Raw genomic sequence first — 26,522 nt, 5'->3', positions numbered from 1 at the left:
ATGTCCTTGTAGTTTATCTCCACAGTATGTCTTAGCAGTTCATGAGCATTGATTTTGGTGATGCAGCGCGTAAGGGCCGACGGTTGAAAAGCCAGTACAACGCGGAGTTTGTTTGATTTCACACGAGCATAAATGAAATCAAAGTACTCGAACCATCGACGACTTTTGCTGATATCGAATGCATACTGTCCCGTGATGTGTAGAAATACTGCCATTGCCGTTTCCGCATCAAGGTGTTTGATGTCATCTGGATTACTCATTACCAAACAGTTGTTTGGTGCAAACTGTTCAGCTAGTAGTTTTATGCAGGAACGTATGGCAGGCCCATTTCTACCCACAAGAACAACGACTCTTTCTTTCTTCAAAGTGGATTTCGCCTTTTTGAATACTGATTCATTCAGTGGCAATTCGTCTATTTGTTGAAGATAGCAGGAACTCATTTCTGGTTGTAAATAATACAAGGCATGTAGACAAATAACAGTTGTTCCGTATATGTAAGCTAGCCTTACTTACATTTGGAAAGAAAACAATGTGGACCATATTTGTTAACTTTTGTTGTTACCATCCCCTTAAAAATATATAACGAAATTACCGATCGGTATGTACAATTCCCACAGATGGTTAGGATTTGGTTATGTGATATCAATAGGTAAAACTCTACAACTGAGCAGATGTAGTTAAAGAATTCCGAAATTTGCATATTTGAGCATAACACCAAAACTGATCTCTTCTTTGTCAGGTATTTTATCAATTTACTCTTTGCTTTTCTTTTGATATAATTCATTTCAATTATTTTTTTAACATCGACTAGTCATTAAAAATGGTCACATTTAGTACCTTCTTTCCGGTTTTATAACGCCATCAAGTATTTTTTTGTATTGCACATGACTAATATATCAATGCTCTATTTTTAATGGTATGAAAATATATCACTCCATGTTTGTAATTATATCAATTGGCAAAAATAAGTGCTTAATAGGCCATATTATATCTAGTCATACGTTTATTTCTCCTTTTGTATATATAATGAAGATTGATTTGAACACAGTAGATTATTTTCCAATCTTAAGAGGAAAACGTGGTATTTCGTATAGATTTCGTGAACTATTTTTAAGACGTCCGGTACTTGATGTTTTATCTAAATAGCAAATAACGCCATGAAAATATAATGACGTTATCTTACCGGATATGACATAAACACAGATTTTGTTTTAAGTTAAGTGTGTTGTTATTTATTTACGGATGTCGTCTAGGATGCATTTTTTTATTAACTTAATAAAACCATCAGATGTTCATTTTCTTTTCATGTGGTGTTCGGCTCATCACTAAAGCAGGTCGGTCGTTTTTGCATTTTCTTACTGGAAACTATTGTGTATAAAATGACGGCTCTTGTCAGATCTTACATATATTGTATACTATGACCACCGTTCTAAATTCCTGCTTGGTTCAAACAAACTTGTATATATGAATAAAACTCCAATTTGCTACGAGTCTTGAATGATTTTCAAAAATAATGCTCGTCTATCAATAAATACAATAACTATTCTTATAATCTTTCACTACATTTTTTAATTGACTAGGTATTGTCTTACCTTGTATAGCGCTGTTCGTCGTGCTTTGTGAAAGTATACTATCATTCATCCCGGATCCTTAAATAATACAAATAGCAAATACGTTGTGGTCACTAAACGATGTTTGTATTTTGTATTTTTTTTTAATTTGGATATAAACACATGTATTGAAAATAAAATCTGACCACATATTGAAATAAGAATGAGAGCTAGAAACTCAACACAATAAACATAGAAAAATACTGATCAATATATAATATGATACCTCATTATTTCCTAGTATATAAACGTAACCCGATCATATCAATCATAATGTTGTCGACTTTAAGGATTCAAGCTGATTTCGATTATTTTTTTATCTGATGTAAAGAAAAGACTGAATTACTAGAAAAAACGATTTTAAGAGATTTATCTTTATAGAGAGTTACTATGATTGATGATTTCAGGGTTGTCCTCCGTTGTTTTTGTATACGGTTCAACAATGTTTTGTAACACATGATCGTCCATCCCAAAAAACTTTTGAGCTTGACGAAGAACATCTTTCCTTGTCACGATTGCAAGCGTCAACTCTCCATCATTAGCAGATTTAAGAGTCCGCGTAAGGCCTTCACGCATCACAAACGCCTTTTTTTTTTCAAAAACTTCGTCACCGAATGGGTTTTGGCAAAGGATTAACTTAAACTCGGAAGTTTCAATACTGTCCCAATCGTAAATATAAGCTACTTCACCACTAACGTTAAGTGTAGGATTAATCACTTCTTTTATTGCGGACAAGGCAACCTGTAGATACGATCGACCAGCGGTCCCTGTGACAATAACATGGCGCTTTTGTTGGAGATATTCTCGTACTTGTGTAATACATTCGGGTGGCTCAAAATCATCCAGCAGCTCTCCAGACATCGTTAGCTCAAAGCGTTCTAAATTAAATGAAATAACTTATTTACGATTATTATTATTTTTATTTCTATTATTATTATTATTATTTCTATTATTATTATTATTATTATTATTATTATTATTATTATTATTATCTGTGTGATTATATCATTCTTTACTTTCTACTAAAGGTTTAAATGTTTAGATAGCTATAATAAATCTGCTTTAATATTTAGTGTATGCTTACTAATATTTTCTTTAGAAGTTCTGGTTGGAATTAGTGTTTTCGTTTTATGTGAACCTATTATGCTTATATACGTTCACCTGTGTTCACTTTGACTCTAGATCTTAAATACTGAATTTACTTTTTGAAGCCCGTGGTTTGTGTTCCTTTGTACATTTTTATGTTATATTTGATTTTATTAATTTGTTTTATTATATTTTCAAATGTACCTTTCATTCGCCTTAATCTGTTATCAACTGTTTTTACGCGCTTTTTAGCTCTTCCTGAAAAATCAATTTGAAAGAAAGAGTAATAAAAAAAGAAAATATTCGTAGTAATTTTTTTTATTTTATTAAATATAGCATACAAATAGAGTATAAAGTTTTTTTGAACAAGTTCACCCTCTCCATTTAGAGCCAGTCATCTGAAACACCTTAATCGATAAACATCTTCAGTTTACTCACGATACGTTCTTATCGTATACGTAGGCGCATTTAAGTAAATATTATACCTTATACACCCTTACCTTGGCTGTCCACGTACTCTTCTGTGACCTCTTCTACAATCTGTCTTGTTACCTTTGTATTCTCTTTTATTTCTTGTAGGTTGCCACCCATACCCAGACACCAAGTTGTGAACGTATTGAACATATTTGGAAAGTTACCTGTTCTTGCTTTATTTATGTTTTCTGTTGTCTGTTTTTGAAATACGGGAGACAAATTTGAAACGAGTTGGCTAATACTTTGTTCTATTGACCTCCATGTATTTTCAAATTCTTGCTCCGTTAAGCTTTGTAGCTGATTAATATGCTGAAGATTGTTTCTATCGGTTCTTATCTGTTCAACGCTGGCTTTCACGTGTGTTGGCAAACTAAAAATGCCAAGAAGCAAACGCGTTATGGCAGTAATGTCCCATTTACTTTCGTCAATGGGACCCGAGTTGTAAATCTTCTCATAAATATGCTTCGGGAGACCTCTTAGCCGACGAACAAATTGTTTCTTTGCTGACATGTACTGTTGGATGTCTATGAACGGCGTGGAAGTATCTGCCTTTGCGTAGAACAGAAAAAGCTCTCCAAGGACAGGCGTGCAAACATCGACGACCAAGGTGATAAGGCGGTAGTAGCGATCAGCCATCGTAACGTTTAATCTTCAGTGCTACGTGGATCCTAATCAACATATCATGTACAAACTATTTGAGAAGTAGAGTAGACAATATAACAAAAACTCTGAAAAAGGCAAAACTCGATGATCTAATATAAACTTGACGAGAGGCATTAAACAAATAAAACCAACGGTGAAAAATGTGAGGTATAACGCAAAACAAATGAACCTAAACTGATATATTTTGTAACTTAAGTAGTCAACGGTGAGAAAGAGACGTCACAGGCAAACAGAAGAATCAAGCTCAAGGAAAAGTGCCAACTCCGCTCAAGTATGATACAGTTTACAAAGACAGCTGTTTGAAACAGCTCGCTTTAAGTACCTCTTAAAACAGTTATTTTTGTTCAGGCTTAACAAATGTGTGTATACAATGTCATAACTATTGTGTCATCATGTCGGAATATAGCTCATTGCGCTAATGTTTATTGTTAACACATATCCGAATTTAAATTATGATTCTTGTTTCTTGCATCTTGTCAATATAAATGACGTTAAGCATATTATATTGAAAATTGACTAACAAACTGAACATCAGAAAAATGAATAATGATAGTGCCACTCGGGTGACAAGTTTAGTGACAAGTACAGAAATAACTTCTGTCAGAGTTTAGTTGTACAACATCATAATATGCTTGTGTGGCGAGTGTGGTTATGAATATGTTTCAATATTAAACTATAACATTCGACTTAAAATCCACAAAAACTACACCAGCGCCATCTCTTGGTCACTATACGGAGCATCAGCTAGGCTAGCTACCTCCTGATCATGATACGGCAGAATTAGCTAGGCTAGCTACCTATCACTTAAAGGCAGAATCAGTTACACTATCTACCCCTTGATCACTATACGGTAGAATCAGCTACGCTGACTACCATCTGGTCACTATATGGAAATACAAGCTATACTAGCTACCTCTTGATCATTTTGCGGTAGTATCGCTTCGGCTATCTTTATCCTGTTTGCTATATAATACAGTATCTTTCGTCTCGTAACGACGACCTTCACGTGACGGTCGACCTTCACCTAACCATCGACCTTCACCTGACGATCGACCTTCACCTAATATTCGACCTTAACGTGACGATCGGCCTGCACGTGCCAATTAACGTTCACCTTATTAACATGACGATTTGCTTACATCTGTCGATGGACTTTCACCTCACGATCGAACTTCAACTGACGATCGACCTCTTACAATCGACCTTTACCTGACTATAATAACCACAAACTGTTGGACTCTTTAATAGGTAACTTAGTAGTTCGTTCTTTAATTACAACAACATATTTTTGTTGGTTCTAGAAGAACATGATCCTCTGCATTGTTTGTGGAAAGACAGAATATCTGTTTTTTACTCACCGAAGTCCTAAAACAGATTCGACATCTCTAAAAAGTCAGCTTCTAGCTACCCCAAGCACAATCTGTTAGCACAAAAATAAATCCAATTTCAAAGATAATAAATTCGCGAACAGTTTCAGTTAGAATTAGATACTACATGGATTGTTTTTGATTTATGATCTTTGTAAAACAATATGTAATGTATTCATTGTATATACAGTGTATAAAAGATGAACGTGAAACATATTCAAGCAGAGCAACGCCTTAAACCAAAACAATTTGATCGGATAGACTTAAACACAACTGCTGTACTTTGTTCAAACTTTTTTAACTGATAAGATATTCGAAAAGATATTTAGAGTTCAGTTTATATTAAAAATCAGCGACATTTATTTAGATAAAACACTAATTTCAAAATATTATCTACTTGATGTGAGTTATATAATTTAAACTTTGGTACACACTTTGCCAAAGCATGTAACGGATTCTACTTCAACCTTTTTTATTTAAGATAAGTTGGTGCGTCTCTTTTCCATTGATATTGAACTGTCCAACAAATGATCGTTTAGACACTCGTCGTTGAATATATCAAAGTCGTTAAACTAGTATTTTATAATTACGGCTTTTAAAAAAATCTATGAATAATCAACATTCTCTATTGATCGTCTTAAAACAATTTGTTATACAATTGCTTAACATAATTATTTTGAAATGAATTAAGGTAAGAAGATGTACAAATAAGATTTCGTTGTTTTTTTATGTCAGTGGCCTTCATGTTACATGTCGATACTTGATGACCACACCTTTCTTCCATAGCATTTGAAAGGGCATTGCCTTATGATAATTAATGTGAAAAATAAATGACTGAAAGAAAACTACAGATAATTTTATGGCATTTTGTATAGCCTTTTTACGATTAAAATATTAAAGTGAAATGACCTATTGCTGTGCAGTTTTCACAATTCTTATCAGTATAGTATCTACATATTATTTCTCTACCAATGAAAACATTCATGTGATACGAATGTAATATGGGACCACCAAGCATCGTGTTTAACATTATTATTCACCAGAAACCTTAAGATAAACGTATATAAAAAAGAACAATTAAAGTAAAATATAATATATTTCACTTTTCATTCTTAAATTGAATAGTAAATGTAGAAGTATTCATATTTGCATAACTAAGTTTGGTTCTTAGTTATATCTGATAAGGAATAATTCTGTGAATTAAAGCGTTTTGTAAATTTTGTATGTAAACAAGTGTTCTTTAGTGAAAGTCAAGGTTGGTACCGCCGTTACTTTCTTACTTTATGCAAGTCTCTCACGCCTGCCTAAAAGATATGAACACTGCTAGACTTATTTTTTAATCATTGATCTTTCAGCGTTAATTTTATCTCGTATAATTTGTTCATTAGTGCACGTTCAACGTTGTGTTAAGTTCATTAAGCGATAGTTATACTTCAACAGTGTTCTTTTAAACTGGATCTTGGTTACCTTTTAAGTTCATTTGTACTTTCCACATTTTTTTTGTAATATAAGAACTCCCTCGACTGTAAAACTTACATTGAATTATGAGGACCCTCTCGACAGTTAGATTATCGGTTTAAATAGGAGGACTTCTACGACCGTAAAGTCGTTTTTTTTTTAAATGAGAATTCACTCGACCTTTAAATCTTAGTTTGGAATATAAGAAATCTCTCAACAGTTACATTATTGTTTAAATGATAAAGCCTTCCTCCACCGTAAGATCATTGATTGAAGTATGAGGATTCACTCGACAATAAGATCATTGTTTGAAATATCAAGACTCCCTCGCCAGTTAGATGATTAGTTTGCGTTATATAAGGACTCCGTCGACATTTTAGATCATTGTTAAAATTATTAGGACTACCTCGACATGACGAAAAGAAGCTTTTTTATTAGGCATACATGTACAGTCCGCCCAGTGCGATTCTTTGTTTTTCGGTTAATCGACGATAGAGAACCTTTACAACATACTAGTATCCGTTTATCCTGTTCCTGAATGTTTTCCTAATCTTTTAACGGTCATGATTTGGTGTTAAGAGTGTATAGACTTTAACAACCATAACGTTTTCCACTGGTTCAAATTCCGATTAAGATTAAGTTTTGGATATTTCGGGCTCTTAATGTTTTCAAGATTTTTCGTGGGTTATCTTTTATATATATGTACATACATATCATTTAATTGTGTTAAACGAAATGTGCATGATAATGTGTCCAAATACTAGAATTTTGAACCCTTTTGCTTTTGAGATAGAAATAGAAAAAAAAAGTGGTGTTTGTTTTTAATAAAATCGAATTAAACATTTGCTTGACTTTACAGCACCATATCAAGACACTTTTGAAACGACACCGATGAGATGAATAGAAGTTACCTCCCTTCGACGCATACGGTATATAACTGTATATGTTTATGTTTTTTCTCTTCTGTATTGATTATGCATTTTTCCTCTATCAGTAAGACCTTTACGTAGTATATTAGAAATATATGGAGTATCATAATCGTGAAAATATTCTTAGTAGTTTCTCTATAAAATTAATTATATCGTCTTTGTATAATTCTGTAAGATAACCTTCAGATTTCGTTCTGATTTACTCAAATTAGCCTAGAATCGGTATTTGTTATATTACTCTAATAACGCAATTGAGTTTATAGCCTGAGTTCCGTTATTTTCTTAATAAAATGATTGTATTACCTGCAGTCATTTCTATTACTATATTGACATACAACGCACTTGAAGGTCTTACATTTACCTGAGTAAATAGTCATGCTGCCTTTCGCTTTTTAAAAGATTAAGACAGAAAGTAATTAATAATCATTAAAGGCCAGTTGCTTTAGAAATGACAGCGATCTCTTCATATTTAACAATACTGGTTATGTGTATGCAAAGAAACTATGCATGAACTATGTGAGGGCATCGTATGTGCGTATGTGCGTTTGTTCTATATCTGGCACGTGCCTTTCGATTTCGTGAACAAGAGGATCGTTCCATTACAGGGCACATACTTGTCTGTTGTTTCCTCATAACTTAAAAGACAATGTGTATCTTTCCTAGCTGAGTGTCATTAATCGCCGTGCCGATGTTAAAAGAAAAAAAATAACACCAGATGTTATCGTCTTTGTCAATACTTTTTTTCATGACCTGTAATGATAGATGTAAAGGTGAAATTGTGCATGGCCTTAAATGTCAGCCTCATGGTGTTCATGTATGTATGAAATAAGTCAAATACTTTCTCAGTGACGGTATTTTTGGTAAGGGTAAGTTTTAATACAAGAATACCGCTAGAAGGCGTTGATAAATTATTGTTAAAATGTAGTAAAAAAACGAAATAGCGTATTGTGTAGTTGTCCATTCGAAAAAAAACTTTGATAGCTTATATAAGGAGTAGTTCCTTCCTTATTAGAATTGAATTGTCCAAGCAATAGGAAAAAATAGCACTCCTGATGATACCCCAACAAACAAGGAATGAATTTTATAAGTCTTTAAGGAGAAAGTCTCTCACATGTTTTTGTCACATATGGTGTGTTCTTGTAATGTCAAAACATATGCAGCGTACTTGTGATGTCATAACATATACAGTGTACTCGTGATGGCATAACATATGCAGTGTTCTTTTGATGTCATAACATATGATGTGTACTTGTGATGTCATAACACATGCAGTGTACTCGTGATGCCATAACATATTCAGTGTACTTGTGATGTCATAACATATGCAGTGTTCTTGTGACGCCATAACATATACAGTGTACTCGTGATGGCATAACATATGCAGTGTACTTTTGATGTCATAACATATGATGTGTACTTTGATGTCATAACACATGCAGTGTACTCGTGATGCCATAACATATTCAGTGGACTTGTGATGGCATAACATATGATGTTACTTGTGATGTCATAACATATAGAGTGTACTTGTGATGTCATAACAAATGCAATGTACTTGTGATGTCATAACATATGATGTGTACTTGTGATGTCATAACATATGCAGTGCACTCATGACGTCATAACATATTATGTGTACTTGTGATGTCATAAAATATGATGTGCACTTGTGATGTCATAACATATACAGTGTACTTGTAATTCCATAACATATTCAGTGTACTTGAAATGTAATACGTATGCAGTACACTCATGATGTCATAATATTTACAGTGTACTTGTAATGTAATGACGTATGCAGAGTACTTGTGATGTCGTAACATATGATGTGTACTTGTGATGCCATATTATATGCAGTGTATTTGTTATGTAATATTAAATGCTTCGTACTTGTGATGTCATAACATATGCAGAGTACATTTGATCTCATAACATAAACAATGTACTTGTAATGTCATAACATATGCAGTGTACTTGTAATGTCATAACATATACAGTGAATTTGTGATGTCATAACATATGCAGAGTACATTTAATGTCATAACATATACAGTGTACTTGTGATGTCATAACATATGCAGAGTACATTTGATATCATAACATATACAGTGTACTTGTGATGTCAATACATATGCAGAGTACATTTGATGTCATAACATATACAGTGTACTTGTGATATCATAATATATGCAGTGTACTTGTGATGGCATAACATATGATGTGTACTACAGATGTCATAACATTTGCAGAGTACATTTGATGTCATAACATATACAGTGTACTTGTGATGTCATAACATATCCAGTGTACTTGTGATGGCATAACATATGCAGTGTACTCGTGATGTCATAACACATGATGTGTACTTGTGATGTCATAACATATGATGTGTACTTGTGATGTCATAATATATACAGTGTACTTGTGATTCCATTACCTATGCCGTGTACTCATGATGTCATAACATAGACAGTGTACTTGTGATGGCATAACATATACAGTGTACTTGAGATGTCATCACATATGCAGTGTACTTGTGATTTATTACGTATGCAGTACACTCATGATGTCATCATATATACAGTGTACTTGTGAGGTCATTACGTATGCAGAGTACTTGTGATGTTGTAACATATGATGTGTACTTGTGATTCCATATTATATGCAGTGTATTTGTTATTAAATATTAAATGTTTTGTACTTGTGATGTCATAAAATATGCAGTGTACTTGTGATGGCATAACATATGATCTGTACTTAAGATGTCATTACATATGCAGAGTTCATTTAATGTAATAACATATACAGTGTACTTGTGATGTAATAACAAATGCAGTGTACTTGTGATGTCATAACATATACAGTGTACTTGTGATGTCATAACATATGCAGAGTACATTTGATATCATAACATATACAGTGTACTTGTGATGTCAATACATATGCAGAGTACATTTGATGTCATAACATATACAGTGTACTTGTGATGTCATAACATATGCAGTGTACTAGTGATATCATAATATATGCAGTGTACTTGTGATGGCATAACATATGATGTGTACTACAGATGTCATAACATTTGCAGAGTACATTTGATGTCATAACATATACAGTGTACTTGTGATGTCATAACATATCCAGTGTACTTGTGATGGCAAAACATATGCAGTGTACTCGTGATGTTATCACACATGATGTGTACTTGTGATGTCATAACATATGATGTGTACTTGCGATGTCATAATATAAACAGTGTACTTGTGATTTCATTACCTATGCCGTGTACTCATAATGTCATAATATAGACAGTGTACTTGTGATGGCATAATATATACAGTGTACTTGAGATGTCATCACATATGCAGTGTACTTGTGATTTATTACGTATGCAGTACACTCATGATGTCATCATATATACAGTGTACTTGTGATGTCATTACGTATGCAGAGTACTTGTGATGTTGTAACATATGATGTGTACTTGTGATTCCATATTATATGCAGTGTATTTGTTATTTAATATTAAATGTTTTGTACTTGTGATGTCATAACATATGCAGTGTACTTGTGATGGCATAACATATGATCTGTACTTAAGATGTCATTACATATGCAGAGTGCATTTAATGTCATAACATATACAGGGTACTTGTGATGGCATAACATATGCAGTGTACTTGTGATGTCATAACATATTAAGTGTACTTGTGATGTCATAACATATGCAGAGTACATTTGATGTCATAACATATACAGTGTACTTGTGATGTCATAACATATGCAGAGTACATTTGATGTCAGAACATATACAGTGTATTTGTGATGTCATAACACATGCAGAGTACATTTGATGTCATAACATATGCAGTGTACTTGTGATGTCATAACATATGCAGTGTACCTGTGATGGCATAACATATGACGTGTACTTAAGATGTCATAACATATGCAGTGTACTTGTGATGGCATAACATATGCATTGTACATGTGATGGCATAACATATGATGTATACTTAAGATGTCATAGCATATGCAGAGTACATTTGATGTCATAATATATAAAGTGTACTTGTGATGGCATTACATATGCAGTGTACTCGTGATGTCATAACACATAATGTGTACTTGTGATGTCATAACATATGATGTGTACATGTGATGTCATAACATATACAGTGTACTTGTGATGTCATAACATATACAGTAAACTTGAGAGGTCATCACATATGCAGTGTACTTGTGATGCAATAACATATGCATCGTACTTGTGATGTCATTACGTATGCAGTGTACTCGTGATGTCATAACATATGCAGTGTACTTGTCATGTCATACTGTATGCAGTGTATTTGTTATGTCATATTATATGCTGTGTACTTGTGATGTCATATGATATGCAGTGTCTTTGTGATAGCATAACATACGATGTGTACTTGAGATGTCACAATATATGATGTGTACTTGAGATGTCATAACATATGCAGTGTTCTTTAGATGTCATCACATATGATGTGTACTTGTGATGTCATAACATATGCAGTGTTCTTGTAATGTCATATCATATGCAGTGTACTCATGGTGTCATAACATATACAGTGTACTTGTGATGGCGTAACATATACAGTGTACTTTCGATGTAATAACATATACAGTGTACTTGTGATGTCATAACATATGCAGTGTACTTGTGATGCCATAACATATTCAGTATACTTGTGATGTCATTACATATGATGTGGACTTTAGATGTCATCACATATGATGTGTACTTGTGATGTCATAACATATGCAGTGTACTTGTTATGTCATTAAATATGCAGTGTACTTGTGATGTCATTACATATGCAGTGCACTTAAGATGTCATAACATATGCAGTGTTCTTGTGATGTCATATCATATGCAGTGTTCTTGTGATGTCATATCATATGCAGTGTTCTTGTGATGTCATAACATATGCAGTGTTCCAGTGATGTCATAACATATGCAGTGTTCTTGTGATGTCATAACATATGCAGTGTACTCATGGTGTCATAACATATACAGTGTACTTGTGATGGCATAATATATACAGTGTACTTGTGATGTCATAACATATGCAGTGTTCTTGTGATGTCATAACATGTGCAGTGTACTTGTTATGTCATAAAATATGCAGTTTACTTGTGATGTCATAACATATGCAGTGTTCTTGTGATGTCATATCAAATGCAGTATACTTGAGATGTTATAACATATGCAGTGTACTTATGATGTCATGACATATGCAATGTACTTGTGATGTCATGACATTTGCAGTGTACTTGTGATGTTCTTACCTATGCAGTGTACTTGTGAAGTCATAACATATGCATTGTACTTGTGATTTTATAACATATGCAGTGGACTTGTAATGTCATAACATATGCAGTGTACTTGTGATGTCATTACATATACAGTGTACTTGTGATGTCATTACATATGCAGTGTACTTGTGATGTTATAACATATGCAGTGTACTTGTGATGTTATAACATATGTAGTGTACTTGTAATATCTTTGCTTATGCAGTGTACTTTTGATGTCACAACATAATTATGTGGTGTACTTGTGATGTCATAAAATGTGCATTATACTTGTGACTGCATAGCATATACAGTGTACGTTTGATGTCATAATCTATGAAGAAGATTTTCGTAAGTTGAGGTGTAATCATTAAAAACAATTTTAAAGCTCTATATTGCATCTACGAAAATTCCAAACGACAGAACCGCAGTTGAAATTGGTAATCTGATAAAAGAATTAAAGATGATAAGCTTAGTGTTGATGGTCAAATATTTGCTTAGTTATATGCAGTATACTTGGATTGCATAACATAAGCAGACTAAATGTGATGTCTTAACATATGCAGTGTACTTTTAATGTCATAGCTTAGGCAGTGTAATTGAAATTGCATAACATATCCAATGTACTTATATCGAATCATATGCATTGTAACTGTTAATTTAGAACATTTTGCAGTGTACTTGAAATGTCGAAAGTATTTGTATCACATTGCCCCAGTGACCTTTATAGGTTTTACACTGAGGTGAAATGTTTACGTTCGACTCCGGTATATCGTATTTTACCACACACATCAACAGGGATTGAGAACGCTTTCTGACTGATTGTGCCCCTCATCGCCGTATCAATATTAAGTGTTGAAAGTAACATATTAAAGCCAAGGTGATAACATGTTTAGCGTTAGGTTCCAGTTCAAATACATTTTAACCGGCCAGAAAAAAAATGCCTGGAAACCCTTATTTAACTTTTTATTAAATCGACAAGCCTTCAGGGTGCAAGGTTTGCACATTATCACATGTTCATATTGTTATTATTTGAATAACTACACACACAAATGTGGAATAGTGTAGATGTGTATACTGCTCCTAAATATCTGTTGTTGTTTTCATTTTTCAGAAAATCATACATTGATATGAAAAATTACAGAAACAAGTGCATTAGTAGAGAGTTTTAATACAAGCCCTTTTCAATAGCACAGTGCCAAGATCAGAATCACAGAACCACATTGTTATTTAAAAATGAATTAAAATGTTTGCATATTTCAATTCGTGATATCAAATCAATGTTTGTTGCGATATCTAGAATGCTATGTTCAAGAACATAACACATACTACAAGGAAAAACCTACCTAATGAGACTATAATAGACCACAGTGACTCTTTTATCATTTTAACCTTTTGCGCTTTTCGCTATTAAATTCACGGTTACAATCTTGTTATCAGTGATTATTATTGTGCATGAGTGCAATATTTAGTTAGAAGTTAATGGTTTATCAGTCAAAAGGTATGTTTCTTGTACATGTGTATGTATTGATGTTATATAAGAGTGTCACTTTAATCATTGGTGCTTTTTCAGCGATATCGCTTGATGCTACTTTTGTATTCTCTTTTATTTCTCCGAGATCACCGGCCATACTCAGACACCAAGTTGTTAACGTATTGCAAATGTGTGGAAAGGGACCTGTTCTTGCTTTATTTATGTCTTCTTTAGTCTGTTGTTGAAATTCACGAGACAGCTTTGAAGCGAGTTGGGTAATACTTTGTTCTATTGATGTCCATGTTTTTTTATAATCTTGCTCCGATAAGCTTTGAAGCTGGTTAATATGCTGAAGCGTGTTTCTATCAGTTCTTATCTGGTCAACCTTGTCTGTCACGTTTTTTGGCAAACCAAACATGTCAATAATCAAACGCGTTAAGACAGTAACGTCCCATTTACTTTCATCAATAGGACCCGAGTTGTATATCTTCTCATAAATATACTTCGGGAAACGTTTTAGAACAAATGGTTCCTTTGCTGACATGTACTGTTGAATGTCGTTGAACTGCGTAGATTTATCAGCCTTTGCATAGAACAGAAAAAGCTCTCTAAGGAAAGGCGTACAAACATCAACGAGCAAGGTGATAAGGCTGTAGTAGCGATCAGCCATCGTAACGTTCAATCCCTCCTTCTTGGATCTTAATAAATACAGCATATACAAAATATATAAAAAATAGAGAAACTCGAAAATGATACAAAATTAGATGACTTATACATACTCGACCAGAGACGTGCCACAAATAAGACCGTCAGTGAAAATAATGAAATATTATGTAGAACAAATACAAAAACAGTTAAACTGAGTAATTCAAGTAGAAAACGGTTAGATAGAGACGTCACATGCGAACAGAAGAATCAAGCCAAACGAAACGTGTCAACTCCGCAAAAGTATGATACAGTGTACAAAGACAGCTGTTCGATATAGTTCCCTTAAATACCTTTTAAAACAGTTATTTTCGTCCAGGCTTAACAAATGTGTGCATACATTGTCATAACAATAGTGTCAATACAAATGAAGTTACGCATATTAATTGCACATTGACTAACAAATTGGACATCAGAATAATAAATAATGAAAGTGCCACTTGGGAATTTTAGTGACAAGTACAAAAATAACTTATGTCAGAGTTTAGTTATACAAAATCCGAATATGCTGGTTTGGCGAGTGTGGTTACGAATATGTTTCAATATTATATTGAACTATAACATTCGACTTAATACCCACAAAAACTACATTAGCCACCTCTCTGTCACTATACGGCAGTATCAGCTAGGCTAGCTATCTCCTGATCATGATTCGGCAGAATAAGCTAGGCTAGCTACCTCCCTATCACATAACGGCAGAATCAATTACACTATCTAGCCCTTGATCACTATACGGTAGAATCAGCTACGCTGACTACCACCTGGTCACTATATGGAAATACAAGCTATGCTAGCTACCTCTTGATCAATGTGCGGCAGTGTCAGCTAGGCTAGCTAACTTGTGATCATTTTGCAGCAGTATCGACTCGGCTATCTGTGTCCTGATCACTATATAATACAGTATGTACCATCACGTGACGGGTCGACTTTCTCGTTGCTTGAAGTACGCGACCTTCCTAGATCGTAAGACCTTTGTTTTAAATTTAAGGATATCATCGACCGTTAAATTATTGTCTGAAATATGAAGACTTTCTACACCTTAAGGTCATTGTTTGAAACCGCTGTTATTTTCACTTTCAATTCATATATGCCAAACAGGTTTTGTCAGTCTGATGTTTTTGGTAAAATAGAGTGGATAACGTTAGAGAGACTGGTTCATTTTAGAGAGATTGGTTCATGTAAGAGAAGTTGTTCACGTGAGAGAGACTGGGTAATGTAAGAGAGACTAGGTCACATAATAGAGACTGGGTCATGTAAAAGATTTAGGTTCACGTTAGAGAGACTGGTTTACCTTAGAAGGACTGGTTTACTTAAGAATGACTGTTTCACATAAACGAGACTTGTTTGCTTTAGAATGACTGCTTCACCTAAGAAAGACTGGGTCACGTTAGAGAGAATGATTCACGTCAAAGAGACTGGTTCACGTTAGAGAGAATGATTCAAGTAAAAGAGATTGGTTCATGTTAAAAAGACTGGTCATGTTAGAGAGACTGGTTAATGTTAGATATACTGGTTCACGTAAAAGAGACTGGCTCACGTTAGAGAGACTGGTTCAAGTTACAGAGACTGGTTCAAGTTAGAGAGACTGGTTAACCTAAAGGAAACTGTTTCACGTAAGAGATATTGGTTCACTTTTAAGAGACTGGGCATGTTAGAGAGACTGGTTAATGTTAGAGAGTCTTGTTAACGTTAGAGAGACTGGTTCAAGTAAGTAAGACTGGTTCAGGTAAGAGAGACTGGTTCACGTAAAAATATTTGTTTACGCTAAAGATACTGGTTCACGTGAGTGGGACATGTTAATGTTAGAGAGACTGGTTTACGTAAGAGAGACTGGTTCACGTAAGATAGAATGGTTCATGTTAGGGGGATTGGTTCAAGTTAGAGAGAGTGGGTCAAGTTAGAGAGAATGATATATGTTAAAAAGACTGTCTTATGTTCGCGAGACTAGGTCAGGTTAGAGAGACTGAACCACGTTAAAAAGACTGGTTTACGTTAGTGAGATTGGTTCACGTAAGAGTAATTTGTTCACGTTAGAGAGATTGGTTCACGTGAGAGAGACTGGGTAATGTAAGAGAAACTGGGTAATGTAAAAGAGACTATGTTAAATAATAAAGACTGGGTCATGTAAGAGATAATTGTTCACGTTAGAGAGACAAGTTTTCGTAAGAGTTTACTTTCGAATGACTTTTTCACGTAAATGAGACTTGTTCACTTTAGAATGACTGCTCCACGTAAGAAAGACTGATTCCCTTTAGAGAATCTGGGTCACGTTAGAAAGACTTGTTCACGTAAGAGATACTGGTTCACGTTAGAATGACAGGTTCACGTTAAAGAGACTTTTTCACGTAAGAGAGTTTGGTACACATTAAAAAGACTGTGCATATTAGAGAGACTGGTTAATGTTAGAGAGACAGGTTCACGTTTGATAGACTGGTTCGCGTAAAAGAGACTGGATCACGTAAGGGAGAATGGTTCAATATAGAGAGACTGGTTCACGTTAGAGAGACTGGTTCACTTTAAAAAGACTGGGCATGTTAAAGAGACTGGTTCATGTTAGTGAGACTGTTTAACGTTTGAGAGACTAGTTAACGTAAGACAAACTGGTTCACATTAGAGAGATTAATTCACTTGAAAGAGACTGGGAATTTCAGAGAGACTTGTCAATGCAAGAGAGACTGTTTAACGTTAAAGATACTGGTTCATGTAAGAGAGATTTGTTCACTTAAAAGAGACTGGGCATGCTAGAGAGACTGACTAATGTTAGAGAGATTGGTTCACGTAAGAGGGACTGGTTCACGTAAAAGAGATAGGTTCACGTTAAAGAGACTGTTTCACGTTAGCGAAACGTGGTCAAATTAGAGAGACTGGGCCACGTTAGAAAGACTGGTTTACGTTAGAGAGACTGGTTCACTTTAGAGAGACTGGTTCACGTAAGAGAGACTGGTTCACGTAAGAAAGACTGGGTCATGTAAGATAGACTGGGTCACAAAAGAGAGACTGGTTCACGTAAGAGAGACTGGGTCACGTAAGAGAGACTGGGTCACGTTAGAGAGACTGGTTAACTTTATAGAGACTGGTTCACGTAAGAGAGACTGTGTCACCTTAGAGAGATTGGTTTACGTTATAGAGACTGGGACACTTTAGAGAGATTTGTTGTTGTTAGAGAGACTGCTGCACGTTAGAGATACTGGGTCAGGTTAGACGGACTTGGTAACGTTAGAGAAACTGGTTCACGTAAAAGAGACATGTTAATGTAATGTAGACAGGTTAAAGTCAGAGAGACTGGTTCACGTTTAACTTTATGAGTCATCGAAATAAAAGTGATTTCGTATACAGGACACTATAAATGTAGTCAAGATATGTTGGTGCAATGAAAAATTTCTTAAAGCAAGAGATTTGGAAGAAATTAAAACATATAAGTTATTTATCATTATTGGCATTTTTATTAAATAATGCTTCTCATGTTTGTAACACTCTTTTTAAAGTTCCAAAATCTTGCGACGCTGCACAATTTCCATAACATATGTTAATTTTATAACTCTACTTAGAATTGACATTTTCCTCCAGAGTGTACCGTTCATTTGCTACACTAGCGTATCGACTACAAAGCCTAAATATAATAGTCTTTAACCGTATAGTACCATACGCAAGCCTTATCGATTGAATAACAAGTATTATCATTAGAGTTGGGTCGTAAATTTGCCAATAGCAATACCTACCAAGTGCTTATAACTGTATTTTGGTAGTAATAGATCATTGGCAAACCTCAGATTTCCGTTACCTTAAAAAAGTTTTACCTATAAATTCACAGTACAACAATCATCCTTATCAGTGATACAATGTTTATACTTAAATCTAAACTGCGAAATCTGTATTAAGGTATCCGATGTGTAATGAAAAAGTTCGTGTTTCCACGCCATTTGTCTTTAGGGAATATCGTCAAGCCTGGTAACCAAAATTTTACATCACTTGAAAATCAACTAATTTCAAATATGTTCTGACTTGAAATGAGGAAAATAGTGGAATATAGAATGTTGGACAGGTAGGGAGGCCATTGAAAGCCCGGTAAGGAGAACATGTTTATAACATTGAAAATGATAATTTATCCTGCATTTTTTTATATCAACAGTTGTATAAGAACGAACAAAGTTTGGATAACTTAACCATCTATCCAGTAGAACATATATTATTTACAGATAAAGTAATTAATTCGTATAAATTCAAAGCAAGATGCACCACAGAATTTATACGCTTGCAAACCTTATATAAGCTTAAACAATGATCACATATTTGATAAAGGTAATATAATATTAATACTTTTTTATTATTTAAAGAAAGAAAGGGAAGACAAGATCACATGACAAGACAATTAATGGGAACATAAAACTAAAACAACGTCGAACATTTTATATCGAGCAGTGTAATACTATTTGTGTTACTAAATGGTAAACATCGACTTCATTTTACTTTGTTATGCCTTCTAGTTTAATTGTTTACGCTTACTGGAAAAGGAAGCGGAAAATATCATTTTAATAACAGATTCAGAGTCTTAATTGCGCTCATATTGGTTTATTCAAGAATACAAAAATGTTCAAACATGCATTCCGCAATACTTTAAGTATGAAGACGTACCAACAATATGTTATAAATATAAAAGGCATATTTCAAAATTAACTACAAACAAGTAGTGGCAGAATATGACAAATAAACCTACTTCTTGAGAATAAAAACTCTGTGTACCGTTGAGACGCTGTTGGACGTATTTTTACCAGAGTTTTTGAGTATATTAAATACAATATTCGCAGAAAACTGCTTAATAAATGTCCTTAATACTGGATAGCATCTGAAATTAATTTCCAAACACGTAAATTTAAATTAACAGAAACCTCATCTAAATAGTGAACTTGCTGTTGTAAAACAGAAGGGGTTGTAATCATTGCCTTAATGCCGTGTTAGAATAATACAATTCCTTTAAATAAAAGAAAATATAGCTTTTTCAAGAATAATCCATTGGCCCTCCTCCTTAATCTAATATGAAAATCTTAATTTCTATACCCAGCATGTTGGCCATGACTTTCTACGTTATCTTGTAACTTTAAACCAAATCTCTTTAGCATGATCCTCTGCAATATGATTTATTTTTAAACTTATTATTATATTTGCTATACTCAGGATGTTGACCATGGCTTCCTACCTTATTTTGTTATTTGAAACTTAATCTTTACAGCATGTTTACCTCGACCTCCGACATTTTTTCGTTGTTTTCATATTTTTCTTGGAAATCATGTTAATGACATGTTTACCTTCTGTATACTTTAAAAACTATTTTTTGGAATGCTTATACCACGCAGGTTTATCGTGTTCCCGGAAACATAGTAGGTTACTGGGCTTGTACACTGTACAATGTATTAATTTGAAATACGGATGCGGAATACTTTAATTTGTGACTACCGGTACGTAATACGAAAACTAAAATCCAACATTACACATACAATAATGTGATTCTTTCCACTCTTGGCTGTTTCAAATAAAAGTAAAAGTTCAAAAACAAAGTTAAAAAAGTTACCTTCAAGTTAGGATACCTTCAGAACATAGGGAGATCCATTTCCAAAGAGAAAAATTCAGCTAATAGTTTGAATAAAAATTGAAAAATTATTATAATTGATTCACAATCTTTGCCGTAAGGTGTATAAATGAATGCTACGTAAAACATCCTCACTCAAAGCAATTACTTATAATACGATTCAATGTGATCGAATCAACACAATTGTGCTTTGTATAATAATTCTAAAACTTGTCTCATCTTCAAATAGATATGCATAGTTCTTTTCAAACTCAAGTAAAACCATTTTATTGAATTTATTACGTCTGAAAGATGATTTACTAGGTCGTAGTTCGCAGATTATAAATATTAAGTATTTAAATATTTGAATACCTAAATTTTGTTTGAATGGTTTTCTTTTTGTGTGTTTTACTTTAATTGATTCGAATTTAAACCTTTTTCTAAACGATGAACTAGACGCATTGTACAGACTGAGATTCATTAAGAAAGCGGTCGTCTCGATGCTCACCATAATTTGATCAGTATTAAGCTCTGCAGTGTTCAAATAAGGTTTTTGTTACATCATGTCATGCCGTAATGTTAAATTGCGATCCCTGGTAATCTCATCTAATTTCATAGCATTTGAAAGGGTATAGCTTAATAAAGAGAAATCATAAAAGACCGATATTGACAATTCGAGTTTGGAGAGTTTGAATTATTATTTTGTTCACCTTAGATTTTCCGTTGAAGGTAATCATACTTATATGAAACGATCTAAAGATTTGACCTTTCTGCAATCATTCTGTCAAAAATCTATAATCTGAATGAACTTGCAGTCTTTATTTGTGTAACAAGACTGTATTTGCTTATTGTATAATGCGATCAGGTACACTGTCACATACTGGAGTGATTGTATACATTAAGTAGGCGTACAAATGAGATATTTGATTTACTCTTATAATGCATTCGGCTTTAAGTGCTGGTTATCGATATTCTCTCATTAAAACTTCTTTATCAACTGATGTAATTATGGCATTTAAAATGGCATTTATAACCATTGAAAATCTAGATGAATAAATCTTCGTACTGTGTTTTGCTTTCTAATATATCAAGGTTTTCCCGAAGGTAGATAACAAATGAGTATCATTAAGTTCATTTGGCCTTTGCAACGAGTACAATTTAGCAAATTTAACAATAAGACTACCATCAGAATACATTTTATTCTTAGCATAAGCAATTAAGATTTTTGTTAGCTTTAATGATGTCCAGTGAAGTTCCTTGGTTGACTGAGACCACAAGATGAGCGCTGATATTCGCTTGCATTGCTCTCTGTGAAGTTTTGAAATATGTTCAGTCCATTATACAAAAGAAATAGCAGTTCTGTTATCCTTCATTTTGTTTCATCTCTTTATTTTTGTTGTCCTTTTCATCGGGTATATACAACTGAAGGATCGTGTAAATGCCAGAAAAAAAATGCTTATTGTTATCGGTTATCTTTGAAACAAAAAAGGCAATGAGTAAAAATGGGAACCATTACATAGCCACTCAGACAATCATATCTCTTATTGATATATGTGTGTACACGACTACATATGTTATGGATTAGAGATACTTGAATGGTATATGTATGCATCAGTATTGTTTGGTCCTGTACGAATCGACTGGAGTCGTTGATGTAAATGGGTAATCATAGGGTGCCCTTAGGCCTGATGATCCCTTAGATCTTCTGCGTTAGATACCAAATCCTTGTAAGTGCCATAACGATAAGATAACGGTCCAAATGTGACGTTTAAGTGATAAACCATGGTATAAAATTGTTACATAGATACTTTAAAGACCACATTACAAATTAGATTCATTAACAAGCCGGTGAAAATTGAGATACGTCAATAAATCCGTGATAATTTAGATATGTCAGTGAGACCGTGGTATTCAGATACGTAAACGATAACGCGGTAGTTGAAAAACGTCAACGCGCCCAGGATAATTAAGATATGTCAACGAGTACGATATAGTTGATAAATGGGAATGAGCCAGGGATTTTTGATATATGTCAACGAGCCCGTGATAATGGAAATACATCGACGAACCCTTGGTAATTGAGGTACGTTAACGAGCCAGTGATAATTAAGATATGTCAACGACCTCATGATTACTAAGATACGTTTACAAGCCCGTTGTAATAATATTCCTCTAACGAGCCTGTGATAATTGAGATATGTCAAAGAGCTCTTTATTTTGGGGAGATTTCAACAAGGTCATGCCAAATGAGAAACCCGTTGAACCCGTTAATAATGAGATGCGTCAACAAGCCCCTGATAACTTAAGTATGTTAACGAACACACCGGGCATTAAAATGTCATATACGTCAAATACCTTAAGAACTAAACTACAGGTAGTAAGGCATGAGCGTAAGCAGTTAGAAGTATACATTAAATATAACAAGGTATATGCAACAAATAGTTTATAACATTATTCAAAATTAGGGATGGAAACAAATGGCAAAATTGATATTCGAAAATTGGGTAATTCTTTTGATCGATACCAAAATGAATCTTTTGAAGTTGTAGTTAACTATTAGTATTCGCTATAGTTGTAGCCGGGGCCTTTGTGCCCTTCTTTGACAAAGCCGTTACATGTGACGGATCCTGATCCCTTAATTAACTTCTCACATTTCGCATCCCAACGAAAGGCAAACTAAATTAAACAAGCAAAACACAAAAGCAAATAATTTCAATTCCACTGCATTCATTTTTGTAAACAATACAAAATCAGACCGGCGGTGATCATAAATTCCCAGTTTATTGATGCTAATAGATAACAGAGGGATTTTCTGTAGGACAAACAGCCTCGTTCTAGGATTGACCTTAACTAAACATAACTATGGAAAAAACAAACCAACTCGAGAACAAGTAATATAATAAAACAAAAAACGAAAACAAACGTGGATTTTGACCAATTTATTGTACAACAAACAAGAACTATATCTTCAAATGATATACCATACAATTACATTTCAACTCATAAACGATAAAATGAAACACAGAAAACAGTTTGTGGTACGTACATGTAAGAGGCACATCGCATTCATATCGTCACGGCGATTTTAAATACATTGCACAACTTAACTGGAAGCGTCGGTGTACAGGCCGATTTCCCATGTCTTTAATTGGGCTGGAAATTCAAATTTCCACAAACATATTTGGAACTTGTTTGATGTCACTTGTCTTATAGCCAATTTTTGAAAACTTCTGGGACTGTTTATAATACACAACCATATGCCCTAATAGACTTATGACGCGTGTATAGTGTATTGTCATCACATACTTGTAAAAAAACAAGTCAAACGAATTGTAAACACAATTAAACAACAAATGTAGGCAAAAGGATTATTTTTTTATTTATTAAACAAAAAACATCGAATATTCGAATACCGATTTTGACATTCGAATACCAAACGTTTGATCGAATATTTGAATATTCGAATATTCGTTTGCATCCCTTTTTTTCAATCGATAGTTCTAAATAAACTAGGCTTGTCTGTGCAGTATTCATTGCGTTAATATATTTTCAAGTTTGCATTATTATAGAATATTAGGTCAAATGTGAGGTTGAGTACTTATAAATCGGTTAAATGCCCAGTGAACTTCTGTTTCACTGACCGTTTCACATTTGGTATATCTGTATTGTTTTGTATGCTGTGTGTTTATCATTTAGTGTATGTTGTGTCTTGCCTTTAAACAGAGTCACTGATAAATATTGGCCATTGGATTTGTCCCTGTAGATTGCATCTTATTGCCATAAACATTATAACCAATAAGCAATGATGTATAAATCATTTATTTGACATTATCTAAAATATATTGGTATTTAGTTTTCCCATTTCATTCACTGATATATGTTAGGGAATCAAGAACAATCTATAAAAATTGAAACTCCGCATGCCATCATAAGTAAAACAGAGCATTGTATTGATTGATGATCTAACTTCGCCTGCGCATCGACTTTCACCTAACAGTAACCTTACGATCGACCTGAACATGACGATTGATCGACCGATCTTAATATGACTATCTACTTTTATCTGACGATTAACCTTCACTTGACGATCGATCGACCCTTACCTGGCGATCGACTTTAACATGACGATCGACCTTAATATTGTGATCGAACTTTACATGACGATAGATCGACATCATCTGATGTTCGATATTCACCTAAGGATCACCTGACGATCGCACTATACGTAAATGTTGCCACCAAAGTCACTGTCATCTCGTACGAATTATGATATCTTATTTTGTGTGAAAAAGCTTAACAGTATGCATCGATATCAAACATTTATTACACTAATCTACCATGTTCTCGATGGCTGTCCATTTCGGTGTTAAGCTACCAAGTTATACATTTCTTGGTTCTAGGAGTACATGGTGTCCTACATTGCCTTTTCTAAAATCAATCCTTGAATTATTACGTACATCATGTTTACCGTGACCTCTGAAATGGTTTTGCCTGTAAAACTTTATCTTGGATTTCTTAAAATTAGCATATTTATCAAGACCTCATACACTTTATTTTTAAATCCAATTTTGGCAGCTTTATTTGTTGTTGTTTTTTTTCCGATGTTACTAACGAAACCTCACTTCAATATTTTCTATTTAATCATTTGTCATGACTGCTGGTACAGAATACAGAAAGATGGAAAAGTTTTGACATTATATACAAAATGGCTTTAAATCTAAAATCACATATTAAAATAATAAATGTTTTGGAAAGTTACTGTATTTTAAATAAAATTTAGAACTAATATATAAGCTTACCTGACCAGTTACATTCAGCACGACAACGTCATGTTAGCACAAACTGAATCCATCCCAAAGAGAAAAATCGTTTACAATGTTATTACATTCGCAGTCTCTTTTGTAAATAAGTTAATGAAATGGTTGTTTTGAAGGTCTATGAAGGAATGCCACGTTTTCAAGCAAAGCAATACCTTACACTTAACACGATTGAATGCAATTGACGTAATAACACTTTCGCTTTGTCAAACAGATATTAATAGTTCTTTCCAAAACCAGATGAATGCATTGGAACCCAATACAATCGATCATTGACACTAAATAATGACGAACCAATTACATTCAATATACTTTTTGCAAAAGTATGAAAAGAAATCGATTGAGATCTCCATTGAATAAGATTCGTCAATGTCTTCTATGTATATATAACCTGTGTCAATATTTAAACTTTTCACATAAATGTTTTTTTACAACAAGCTACCAAATGCAATTTTCCGATATGAATAAGTGTCTTTTTTCTTTTGTGTTTCCACCTGTGTGAATTGGGATACTTGTGTTTGACCACATTCATGTATCGATGCTGATATTTCAAATAAGCTGAAGACTAAACTGAAAATTATATTGCTCACGCCAACAAATTATTATAATTATTATCTAGATACAAGTCTAAAATGATAACATTGAATAGCTAATAGTCGTTAGAACGATACATATATTTACTATTTCATTTTATTTGTGCCATACATACAATATTTATTATTTTTACCTTGAGTTAAATAAACAAATAAACACAGTATAGGTGTTCAAATAAAGCACAATGCCACAGACGGGATACTTTAAAAAGGCTTCCTTTGACAGCAAATATGTATTGCATATATTATCAAAGCACAACAAGTTAATACTGCACGTTAACAGCAATAATGAAAGTGGTCAGTATAAAAACTATATTTTTTTCATATGCTTCACTACATTGTGGAGGTCTCTCAATACTGCTTTACGATTATGAATACCGCGGCTTATTGCTTGGTCTGTGTACCTTTGACGTTGAGTGGCGCTCTTTTAATGTCCATGAGGCCTGAGCATTGTACTT

At 33.8% G+C, this 26,522-nt stretch overlaps 1 protein-coding gene across 8 annotated transcripts in view; it reads right to left on the bottom strand.

Annotated features, from left to right (window-relative positions):
- Positions 1–25,642, bottom strand: part of LOC128224163 (uncharacterized) — a 31,049-nt gene extending 5,407 nt beyond the window's left edge. For 6 of the 8 annotated variants that reach the window (XM_052933889.1, XM_052933892.1, XM_052933893.1 and 3 more), the window contains exons 1-6: positions 25,454–25,642; positions 3,197–3,838; positions 2,901–2,954; positions 2,000–2,488; positions 1,593–1,649; positions 1–442 (exon numbers count right to left, since the gene is read on the bottom strand). The exon at positions 1–442 is cut by the window's left edge and continues 32 nt beyond it. In XM_052933889.1, coding sequence (XP_052789849.1) covers positions 1–442; positions 1,593–1,649; positions 2,000–2,488; positions 2,901–2,954; positions 3,197–3,806 — 1,652 coding nt within the window. In that variant the 5' untranslated portion in view covers positions 3,807–3,838; positions 25,454–25,642. Of the gene's footprint in view, positions 443–1,592; positions 1,650–1,999; positions 2,489–2,900; positions 2,955–3,196; positions 3,839–5,191; positions 5,254–20,657; positions 20,789–25,453 lie in introns of those variants that run through there. The other 2 variants (XM_052933890.1, XM_052933891.1) reach the window with 2 other exon arrangements.
- Between the last annotated feature and the right edge of the window lie 880 nt (positions 25,643–26,522).

Source organism: Mya arenaria, chromosome 17 (genome assembly GCF_026914265.1).
Source record: "Mya arenaria isolate MELC-2E11 chromosome 17, ASM2691426v1".
NCBI classification, from domain to species: Eukaryota; Metazoa; Mollusca; class Bivalvia; order Myida; family Myidae; genus Mya; species Mya arenaria.
The sequence above is the reverse complement of the archived record's forward strand: the minus strand, read 5'-3'. Positions and strand labels throughout refer to the sequence as shown.